General features: G+C 35.4%; 2 protein-coding genes across 2 annotated transcripts; one reads left to right on the top strand and one right to left on the bottom strand.

The window, feature by feature from the left end:
* Positions 1 to 1,997: 1,997 nt before the first annotated feature.
* On the top strand, positions 1,998 to 6,043 carry LOC107797241 (cuscuta receptor 1-like). Its single transcript, XM_075246919.1, has 5 exons — positions 1,998 to 2,461; positions 2,880 to 3,035; positions 3,435 to 3,524; positions 3,635 to 3,712; positions 3,884 to 6,043. The coding sequence occupies exons 1-5, from the start codon at positions 2,113 to 2,115 to the stop codon at positions 5,977 to 5,979; spliced, it is 2,769 nt and encodes a 922-aa protein (XP_075103020.1). The 5' UTR covers positions 1,998 to 2,112; the 3' UTR covers positions 5,980 to 6,043.
* A 748-nt stretch (positions 6,044 to 6,791) lies between these two features.
* LOC107797242 (peptidyl-prolyl cis-trans isomerase FKBP19, chloroplastic-like) lies at positions 6,792 to 11,308 on the bottom strand. Its single transcript, XM_016620114.2, has 10 exons — positions 11,115 to 11,308; positions 10,963 to 11,029; positions 10,754 to 10,873; positions 9,398 to 9,483; positions 9,255 to 9,305; positions 8,889 to 8,969; positions 8,760 to 8,804; positions 8,415 to 8,470; positions 7,314 to 7,389; positions 6,792 to 7,231 (listed from the first exon to the last, which is right to left on the bottom strand). Exons 1-10 carry the CDS (start codon positions 11,193 to 11,195, stop codon positions 7,136 to 7,138), a joined length of 759 nt encoding a protein of 252 aa, XP_016475600.1. The 5' UTR covers positions 11,196 to 11,308; the 3' UTR covers positions 6,792 to 7,135.
* Between the last annotated feature and the right edge of the window lie 203 nt (positions 11,309 to 11,511).

Below are 11,511 nucleotides of genomic sequence, written 5' to 3'. Positions count from 1 at the left end.
TATCTTTTCTTTTACAACTTGGAGGCCAAGGCTTTTTTTGTCTATAAAAGGAAAGACTATTAGTTCGTTTTCAATACACCAACAAGATTTGAGTTTCCATTTCTTATTTCTTCCTACGTGCATCATTATATCGAGGCTCTTGTTTTTCTTATATTACTTTTAGTTTTTGGAGAGATAATAACATAACCTTATACTAACTTTTTACCCCCCAACTACAGCCGCAAAAGAAACAGAGAATATCTTGAAAATCAAGTGACATATTTTGCCTCGTAAACTAAAGATAATGTGATTACAAATAATAATAACTCAGTTAATGAAGTTGTTCATCTTTCGTATAGAGAAGGTTATTCAATCATTTTGAATTTGAGATTTGGCCACTTAAAATATGTAGGTTTAATTTATTTTATAGTTTATCTGTATTTTATAAAAATAATATGGGATACACGCGTAAGCATACCCCTTAACTAGTAGATTTAAAAAGTTCCAGGAAAAAGATCAAGCATAACCGACAAAGTATGGTAGAATTAATATAATTTGTTTATGTTACTGATAATAATGTAATTTCAGAACATGGTTTTTACGCCAGAGAAATTTTAGGCATATAGCATTACTATTAATCGCCCTAGTCTGGAGAGCATCCTATCGTGTAACCATCCCAGTCAACCTAAATTCAGTTGTTAAAAGTATAGTAATCGACTTGAGTGTTGAAAATATAGTTTCACGGTTGATGTGCAAAAGGATAGTCCAATCCAACAAGATAGTATTTAAGTTTACTTGGATCACATATCTTTTAGAAGTCCTATGCAGCATATATAGTCAACTTCTTATTTGATAGGACTCCTACAGTTTCAAAGACTCACATATCTTGTACTCTTGTCTATCGCTTATTTACGCATATCTTATTGGACAACGACCTTTATTACGTTAGCAGCCTTCTTCCAACAAACTCGAATTCGATACCTTGCCTTGTAAGAACCTTCAACAGCAACCTTGAATACTTAATTTTTAGAGTATTTCATTAGCTATCTTGAGTATATGGTTCTTAGAGTATTTCCTCCCTCTCGATAAACTTTGTTAATCATTAAAACTCCAATACTCAACAAATCAAACATTGTAGACAACAAAAAAAGATAAAAAAAAATCAATTAAAGTGAAGTGGATGGAATAATTTTTATCACAAAAATGAATAATTAGGGACAAACGTTTTCATCGTAGCTAATAATCACGCGTTAAAGATGAAATTTGTTGTAGTAAATTAATTCCAATCCACATGTAGATGGAAGACTGACTCTATTTCACCAACCGAACCCACTAAAATATTCATTAAGTCATATCAGCTGAATATAAAATTAGTCTGCATTGAGTGAAAACGAACAAACTAATTTAACTTCCCTATATATTTGTCGTATGTAATAAATAATTTAATGTGTACTACCCGATTTAATACTTATTTTAATTCAAGGTTTTTTTCGGCCTACGCCAACAATTATTTATATTCAACGGCCGAAAAGTGTATAAAATTTGTATAATTTTTATATATAACATCCCGGAATATATATATATATATATATATATATATATATATATATATATATATATATATATATATTTTTTTTTTTTTTTAAGGGGTATTATCACTTTTATCCTGCATCGGAAACTATTTACATTCGGTAGCCAAAAAGTATATAAAACTTATAAAATTTTTGTATATAACACACAGAATGTATGTGTATATAAAAAAATATATATATTTTTTCGCCTATTATTTTGAAAGCGCATATACAATATATTTTCTCATTAATTTAAGAGCGGCTACAGTTTCATTTTCTCTTTTAATTCCCACATAAAAAATCTTCACCATCTAATTATACGTGTTCCATTTTTCAACGCACGCTGTTGAATTTATGGAGTCTTGACTAGTCTCCATTTATCATCAGATAATGACGTAAGTGTAGAAAATACATTTAATTAGTCAAGTGGAATTAATTATTTGACCTATGTCTGACAATGTAACACTACTACTTTGAAAATGACTCAAAGAGTAGAAAATATGTACTCACCCAATTCTTATTTAAGAGATTCTATACCACAAAATCCTGACTGTTCAGAAAAATGGAGATCAGTACTTTATTATGGTTTTGGGGAATTGTTTTGGTTGGTTTGGTATATGGTAATTCAGCCTGTTTAGAAGAAGAGAGAATTGCTCTGTTGCATATCAAAGCAACCTTTAAAAGTACTCATTATTCCACTTGGGTAGATAATAAGAAAAGTGACTGCTGTATATGGGAAGGTGTAAAATGTAGTAACAGTACTACCATGCCAGTAATTGAACTCTCTGTCAATGGGACAGACCCAAAACCGAATACTAGATATTTCAATGCGTCTATGTTTCTGCCATTTCAAAGTCTTGTGGTTCTAAACTTGCCTAACAGCTACTTAGTAGGTTGGTTTAAAAATGAAGGTATGGATTTTCTGATTGTATTTGAGAATACTAGTGGAGTACTTATTTTGGAGGATCTTGGCAGTTGTTGTCACGTGACCGGAAGGGATTCGAACCGTGGAAACAGTCTCTTGCAGAAATGCAGGGTAAGGCTGACAATAGACCATTGTGGTCTGGTCTTTTTCCAAACCCCGTGCATAGCGAGCGCTTAGTGCACTGGACTGCCATGCGACCAAGAAGTCACGGGTTCGAATTGTGAAAATAGTCTCTTGCAGAAATGCAGTATAAGGCCACGTACAGGAGACCTTTCTGGTCCAGCCCTTCCCGAATCCCGCGCATAGCGAAAATTTAGTGTTAAGTGTACGAGCTGTCTTTTTTTTAGTGGAGTACTTATTTAAGTGAATTTCAAATTAACTCACATGTTGAGATTATTTGACAGGTTTTGATAAGTTGTCTGAGTTAAGGAATTTGAAGGTTCTTGATTTAAGTGGTAATAAGTTCAATCTTAGTGTTCTCTCGTCTCTCAGTCAGCTTTCATCTCTCAAGTCTTTGATTCTCAGCGGCAATCCTCTGGACAGTGTGCCTACTAAACCTAGTATGTACCTAATTTCTTTATCAGTTCACTATTCTTGATTACTTTAATTTAAGTGCTTGAGAGTTATAGTAGTTTGTTTTCCCGAAAGTTGTTGAATGAATATATATATACCCATGTGGTCCGGTCCTTTTTCCGGACGCCACGCATAGCATGCACCGACAAAGTTGTCATAACCGGTAAAGTTGCTGTCCGTGAAAACAGCTTCTTGCAGAAATGCAGGGTAAAGTTGTTTAAAATAGACCCTTGTGGTCCGGGCCTTCCCGAATCTCACGCATAACGAGAGTTTAGTGCACCAGACTATTTTTTTTTTTTTTTTGGTTGAATATATCTATAAGTCCATATCTTTTTGATGTTGTTGAATGCATCTTTGTATGCTTCTCAAAGCTAATTACATTACAGGCTTTGAGAAACTCACAAATTTGAGCAACTTGGAAGTCCTTGACTTAGGCTCTACTCTCACAAATCACAGCGATCTGCAATCAATCTTAAGTGAGCTTCTCGATCTTCATCTGAAACAATTATATACTGATATGTTTTGTGCTATGTAAAGTACAAATGGAGTTGTTAATATATAGTGACATCGTTGTTCATTTAAGCAGATTTAAATGATTTCACCAGATTGAAGTATCTGGATATATCCGGGAATCATTTACATACTTTTGGATCATTTGATTACGGTATGTTGGTTTCAAGTTTTCTCATCATCTAAGCTTTACTCTTCTATTTGGATATTTCACTAATAAAATTTGCAAGAGAAAATCCCGCACTTGATTATGGTTCTCTGCATTAATTTAAGTAGTCTGATTTCATATTTCTTTGATTTATATTCGTCGATTGCTCTTCTGCAGATTGGTGCCATTTTAAAAACCTCCAAGAGCTCAGAGTCGGTAGTAATAACTTTGATGGAATGCTTCCCTCTTGTCTTGCAAACTTAACATTTCTTCTAAGTCTCGATATCTCTAACAATCGGTTCACTGGAAATATTGCATCTTCTCCACTTTCTAAACTCACATCTCTCGTATCTCTAAACATTTTGAATAACAACTTGGAAGTCCCAGTTTCCTTTGAGGCCTTTGCTAACCATTCTAGCCTTATAGAGGTATATACTGATGGAAATATCGGTGTTCCGGAAACTGAAAGTCGTGCTTGGGTTCCAATGTTCCAACTGGAAATCTTTTCCATGTCGAATTGCACTCACCTTCAAACGCTGCCTAGATTTCTTCACTACCAAAATCGGTTGACATTCCTTGATTTTTCACTGAACCATTTAAGAGGAAGTTTCCCGAATTGGCTATTCCAAAATAACACGCAGCTGATAGGATTGTCTCTGGGTGGTAATGCTTTCATTGGATCCTTCAGCCTTCCTTTACTTGCCCAACCTAGTGTCAAGTATATCGGTATATCAGAGAATCGATTAAGTGGGCAACTTCAAGCAAATATAAGTTCAGTGTTTCCAAATCTTGTACTTTTGAAAATGAGCGGAAATTGTCTCGAGGGACAAATACCTGCTAGCGTTTGGCAAATGAAAGGTCTTGAAGCACTAGATTTGGCTAACAACCACTTTTCAGGAGAATTACCAACAGAAGTTGTTATTCCACCGTCATTGCAATATTTGCATTTGAATGGAAACAACTTCACAGGTGAAATTCCGAAATCACTTTCTTCCACTAATTTGGCGGTGCTCGAAATCAGCAACAATAGTTTGTCTGGCATGATTCCGGAGTGGATGGGTCAGATGTCAGGATTGGTCCTACTTGCCATGTCTCATAATCATCTTCGAGGTCCTATTCCCGTGGAATTGTGCAATCTTGATCGTCTCAGGTTCTTAGACTTGTCAGAGAACCAGTTCTCCGGATTGATTCCATCTTGTTTCAGCCACTTGGAACACCTTTTTCTCAACAAGAATCACCTGAGTGGAAACCTTACCCATGGATCGACTAACAACTCTGCTTTGCTCACTTTGGATCTCAGTGATAATAATATTGTAGGAAGCATTCCACAATGGATTGGCAACCTTTCTGTACTCAACATTCTTCTTCTTAAAAACAACAAATTTGAAGGTGATATTCCAAACCACCTATGTCATCTACAAAGATTGAGAATGCTCGACTTGTCTCATAATCAGCTCACGGAATCAATTCCTAGCTGCTTGAGTAACATAAGTCAGGAGGTGAATTCTCAACAAACATTTCGCTTACCAGCACTTGAAAGTTTTGCTTTTCAAAGTGTAGCATTTACGAGTGTATATACTATGTTTGATGCGGTAAGAATGAAGGTAGAGTTTACAACAAAGAGCTCTTCCCTTAATTATGAAGGCGGCCCCTTACTTTACATGTCTGGAATTGATCTTTCTTCAAATCGCTTAAGTGGTGAAGTTCCTATTGAGCTTGGTAACTTAAGTGAGATACAAGTACTAAACTTTTCGCATAACAATCTCGTTGGATCAATTCCAAAGACATTCTCCAATTTGCACGAAATAGGATGCATAGATCTCTCCTACAACAAGTTGAGTGGAAGAATTCCTCATGAGTTACTAGAGCTACATTCATTGGCAGTCTTCAGCGTAGCACACAACAATTTATCAGGTTCTGTCCCAGAGCTTAAAGGCCAGTTCAGTACATTTGACGAAACCAGCTATGAGGGCAATCCTTTTCTTTGCGGACCACCATTGCATATCAATTGCACCAATGCTCAATTGAAACATCCGATTCAATCAAATGATGGAAACGAAGAAGAAGGAGAAGATGGATTCATAGATATGGAGATATTCTACATAAGCTTTTCAGTGGCTTTTCCAGTTTTTTTCATTGGGGTCATCACAACTCTTTGTGTAAATAGCAGTTGGCGATATCGATGGTTTCACTTTGTAGAGAACCTTGTATTCTCATGTTACTATTTTCTGGTAGACAGAGTTACTAATATTTGTAGTAAGGTAACATCTTGACTATTATGTATATCCAAGAAATTGCAAAAATAAATATACTTGTGGAGTGAGTCTTCTGAACAAATTTACAGCGCTTTTTTTGGTTCAAAGAACCAGAAATCGCATCGGATTCCAATTAAATAATGAGTTTTTTTATATTAAAAAAAAACAGTTCGGAGATTCTACCATGAATACAGGAATAACTACTTCCTCAATGTTACTCCAGGCTAATACATTTGCTATGTAGTCAATTAATAGCATATTAATGAGGTTCCACTGTGGTCTACCACAAATGATTCAGACACTAAAGCTTGGTTTGCTCGCGGGTCCATAATCCAGTATATTATGCTGGAACTTTTCGTGTTTCAGCTAAAACAATGGCTATTTTCAATGACTATGCAAATGCTGACTATTTTTCGATTACCAATCCGAAAACTGACTAGTCCATGCTATTTTCACTTTGTTCGGATATCAGCCATAAATATGCAACCTAGTTGCTTAGAGGAACCATTTGCATATCTGCAGATAAAAGCAATATGGAGCTATGGTTGGAATTGATCTCTCCCTTTCCAGAAATTGACTGGAATGTCATGGTTGTTGGTGTCAAAAGCAAAGCCAACGGTCAAGCACCGAAAGCTCTCCGTTGACTGAAGAGATAACATCTGATAATAAGTTTTTTTTTTAATCAGTGACTTGCTAGCTAATAAGTAATCAGTGCTCTTGCAATCATACTGAGTCTTGATTGGAAATTTTCAAGTCTGCAACAGTAACATTTCAAACAACTACTAGTCCAATATTAAACATAAAAATTCAAACAACTACTAGTCCAATATCAACATAAAAATTCAAACAACTAGTCTCCAAAATACACAGAAATCAACAATCTTATTCACAAACCAATGCTGTCCTGAAATATCACTTTCACAAGAAATAGTCAAATTTATGAACATAAGAGATGTCGTTACATCGTTACAACAACAGTACCTAGACCCATCATTGTTTACATTGATTTTCAAAATTAATCTTTCAACAATTTGATGTGTTCAAACAAGACAGTAAAGTCTCTATAAGGGACGAATCAGTCGTTCATTAGGCTGATATTCCTTTTGTCCAAGTGGAAGTTAAACTTGCTGATGCAGCTAAACAGGGCGTCGTAGTAAAAGTTGAACAAGCAACTTCATTTTGATACGATTTTGAGGAGCTCAATATCAAACAGGAGAGTCTTATCAATCAATCCTTGGTTCCTCAGCACAAAATCCAAAGCTCTTTGTCCCTGTAAAATATAAAAAATGGAACTTTTTTGGAGAAAATGGATGTGTGCCATAGAACACAGCTTTATAAGGAATTGAGATTACCGAAAATGTCGTTGGTCTTGGACCTTTCTTGTTGTAGTCATTATCAGGGTATCCCAGCTCAGGAGGAACTATGATTCTGCACTATTGCGAGGAGAAAATGAAACCGAAAATACATGATATCGTCCTCACTAGTCATTGCAAAGATAGTAATAAAGAAGCTATGTAGTTGAAGTGACAATGAGATGCAACATTGTTGTCAGGTGCCGTTCCTAGGAACAGGTGGATAAAATATAGCTAATTTTTGAAAAACCCCTAAATATAGAGGCGGATCCAGGATTTAAATGAAATGAATTCAACTTTTAGGATTTTCGGTATTTAACTCATTATAGTATTAAAATTTATGGGTTCAAATCTAATATTTAGGTATTTTAGTAGGTTTTTACATATACAGTCAAACCTCTCTATAACAGCCTCGTTTGTTCCGAATATTTTTGGATGTTATAGAGAAGTGCTGTTATAGAGAACATATATTATAACATAACATGAAAATTGGTTCCGGAAAAAGCTTGGCTTTTATAGAGAAGTGTTGTTATATAGGGATGCTGTTATAGAGAGGTCTGAATGTATATCTATATTCTGTGTGGAAAATTATGAGTTCATATGAACCCGAAGCCGTAAGGCTACATCCGCCCCTGCCTAAATAAGGTCTCAGTTGACTAAGATCAAATCCAGCATATAAAAAAGAACCAATTCAACCAAAAGAGTATTTTAGTAAAGAACAGAGGCATTTTGGGCGGCCGACTACAACCACATTGACCATATAAATAGGAGATCTACATAACCAGTGAAGACTCAATTACCGTCCTCTGACGCACTGCTTCTCATCAGGTAACTGTATTCAAGTCGAGCCCATATTAATGAGAATACAGAATCATTCAAGTCAGACTATTTATGTCTAATCCCACCAGTCATATCCTAGTTTGAAGTGGCGAGAGGTGGATTTTCTCTTTTGCATTCGACACTCTTGGTCTTACAAGTGCAAAAAATCCAAAATTTAGCAAAACTTGACGTTACAAGAGTCCAAATCTTTTATTTAAGGATACAATGATCAGTAAACTAAAGGTAAATGGATTTGTTCTCAGTTAAATACACCTATGTTACCTTCTGATACCACCAATTGCCATGCCAGTAATAGCTTCCTCGAATGCCGGTATTACCTGAACATTTGATAAACAGCAATGCTGATGAAAACCTTTCTCACAGCTTTAAAAAGTTCTAGGAAAAAGATCAAGCATAACCAACAAAGTGCGGTAGAATCAGTATAATTTGGTTATCCCCATTTACGACATAATAACTGCATGAATAATGAAATAACACTATTTGAAACATAATGCAATTTCAAAACATGGTTTTTACACCAGAGAAAACTTAGGCATATAGCATTACTATTAAAGTATTACATCACTCTTGTCTGGAGAGCATCGGATGTTTGTTGAAGAAACTCACCTCTTGAGATCCTACTCTGAATTTGAAGAAGTCCTTATCATCTCCCTGCAGCATAATGAACCATGAAAAACATTGTAACACAAAATACTGCAAATATTGTTCCTAAAACTGTTCAATCCATATTAGTACCTCAAAAGAACCACCTTTTGTCTTGTTACGAGCTTCAAATATGCGACCATAATAACCTATCGTGTAACCATCCCAGTCAACCTAAATTCAGTTGTTAAAGATACATAAACTAAAGCATCAAATAGATAACAAAGATGGTTGACAAAACAAAAAAGTAGATAAACGAAAATGTATCGATTCCAAACAATAATCAGATTAATGTAAGCTTGGAACCGCAGTTCTCTAAATTGCTTCTATAAAGGTAAATCCAAGTCAATTGATTAATAAACCTTATATTTTCTCTGCAATTATTCTCGCTAAAAACCGGCCACTAAAACAACGAATTTGGAGCGAGAGATAAATTAGAGTGAGCCATCACAGGCTTACCACCACTGTCTCTCCAATCTTTGGTGTGGGCCCACTTCCAACTCTCAAATCCTGCATGTTTTGTCAGACTCAGTCAAAATCCAGTGCAACCTATACATGAAAAACACGATAGAGCTCGTTATGTATGCTATCGTATTAGTAACCTTATACTGGAGACCTGATTGAGTTTCATTATAGTCAGGATACCGCATTTTTGTCTTCCCGTAGTCCTTTCCTCTCAATGCAGGCACTGTATGTTCAAAAATAATCAATGAATTACAGTCGTTTCCTCTCAATGTAGGCATTTTATATTATGAAAGAAATAAAAAAAAGTTTTTGGAGCAATGACCCCCTAAATTTAGAGCCAAAATGTCCCAGCTCTTCCTTAAGACAACCATAGAAGGTCAAGCTACTCGCCGATTAATAACAAACTAATGACTACAATCAATGTAATGGCAACCTCAAAAGGACTAGCATTCTAGATCTACAGTACAAAACTATATCAAGTTAGTATTGGACAATCCACTAGACAAAGAAGTTGTGAGGTGAAGTGAGAAAAAAGGAAAATGAAAAACATCTTTAGAGCATCTTAAATCAGGAGCTGTTGTAAATATCTGCAAAGCCGAGTTTCTTCGTCTCCAATAGCCAGATGTACAATTGGAAAAGGAAAGAAGAAAAACATAGAAATCTTTCTCAAGAGCTTATATTCAACTTCAAATTCATCTGCACTTATTGATGCCACTCAAATAATCCAAGATTTAAACTTGATGTGTTTGACTTTTAAGGTTCTTAGCACTAAACTTGATGTACTTTTGAAAGTATGGGTTTAGAATTTAATATTTGTTGACATTTTAGTGTGTTTTCACATATGCATCTATACTGAGTTTCAAAAATATTTGCTCAGTTGAACCCATTAAAATAGGCTCCATCCGCCTCCGAGTCGCCACGTCCCAAGGCCAAAAGAAAGATAAATTATTTAATATTAAAATAAAATCATCCCAAATAGAGGGGAATGGATTCAGAGGATTCATATAACCAAACTCAACTAGCTTGGTATTGAGTCACGGTAGATTGAAAGATTGATTACTAACGACACATTTCCCTGCCAATAGATAAAAAAGGCTTGCGGGTAGGTCCATAGGAACTCTATTGGTAATATGTGGAGTCGGGTACTGCCTTTGGGAAATGGGTTCATCTGAACGAGCATTTTCAATGTTGGAGCATGTGTGTGTGTGTGAAAAAAGTGCTTCAGTGCACTAAGCTCCCTCTATGAGAGGGGTCCGGGAAGGGTTGGACGGCATTGAGTCTATTTTATGTTCCGTTGCCTTAGCTTGTATTTCTGTAAGAGGTTCTTTCCAAGGCTTCAACTCGTGACCTCTTGGTCATGCGGCGACAACTCCTACATATAATTAGTTCGATCCTAAAAATCTTAAAGGTTAAAGCTATCGAGTTTAAATCTTGCTCCGCCTAAGAAAAAATAGAAATAAAATAAAATGTAGATATATAGGAGAGGATATTACTGTCAGCAAATTCAGCTGCCTTCCCAGCATTACAAATGGTTGCTGCTAAAAATCCCACTGATGACAACAACACTCCCCTTCGATCGACTACAGTTCTACAATCCGAGCTTTCATTACCATCTGAGGCCAATTAAAAAGAATTGAATTAATTAAAATTTCACAATAATAGGAAGAAAATAAACTATGAAGAAACTGAAAATATTACCAACCAGAGCAACTGGATAAGTCAATATTTGGTTCCCTAAATGTTGTACATACAATTTGCCGTTGCCCAAACTAATAAAACCAATAAATTAGTAGTACAATTGAAGTAAAAGAAGAAAAAATTGAAAAGTGAGATAGTAGTTAGTATAAGTCTTACCGTAGAAGTAGAAGAAGAAATCTTGGTAAAGATTAATGAATTTGGGAATGATCCCAGAGATGAAAAAGACGCCGTCGCCATTTTAGTAGAATCAGCTCAAAACTAACAGCTGATGCTATCGGATATGGATTGATAGTTGAAGGAGAGAGAAGCTTCGCGGGAAGGAATTAACGGCCTCAGATTTTCTTCTTCTTATGCCGTTCATTTGACCATCTTACCCTTCTAATGTGAAGAAGTCACTTTTCAAGGTAAGAAACAAAAAAAAAAAATTGATTGGGGAGTGAAATAATTTTCGAAGGAAAAAAATATTATATATAGAAAATCCGAGTGTTTGATGAAAATTTTAAGTATTAGATATTTGTAAGAATGTATAGGTACTGGTCGGAATTGTTATGAA

Source organism: Nicotiana tabacum, chromosome 23 (assembly GCF_000715075.1).
Source record: "Nicotiana tabacum cultivar K326 chromosome 23, ASM71507v2, whole genome shotgun sequence".
In the NCBI taxonomy this organism is placed as follows: domain Eukaryota; kingdom Viridiplantae; phylum Streptophyta; class Magnoliopsida; order Solanales; family Solanaceae; genus Nicotiana; species Nicotiana tabacum.
The sequence above is the reverse complement of the archived record's forward strand: the minus strand, read 5'-3'. Positions and strand labels throughout refer to the sequence as shown.

Bases quoted from the DNA above. Each gene is read 5' to 3' on its own strand.
- LOC107797242 (XM_016620114.2), bottom strand. From the start codon at position 11,195: ATGGCGACGGCGTCTTTTTCATCTCTGGGATCATTCCCAAATTCATTA. The intron at 11,030-11,114 runs GTAAGACTTATA...TGGTTTTATTAG, and splicing joins TTTCTTCTTCTACTTCTACG to TTTGGGCAACGGCAAATTGT. The intron at 9,484-10,753 runs GTAATATCCTCT...TTGAACATACAG, and splicing joins GGCAGCTGAATTTGCTGACA to TGCCTGCATTGAGAGGAAAG.
- LOC107797241 (XM_075246919.1), top strand. From the start codon at position 2,113: ATGGAGATCAGTACTTTATTATGGTTTTGGGGAATTGTTTTGGTTGGT. The intron at 3,036-3,434 runs GTATGTACCTAA...ATTACATTACAG, and splicing joins CAGTGTGCCTACTAAACCTA to GCTTTGAGAAACTCACAAAT. The intron at 3,713-3,883 runs GTATGTTGGTTT...GCTCTTCTGCAG, and splicing joins TTTTGGATCATTTGATTACG to ATTGGTGCCATTTTAAAAAC.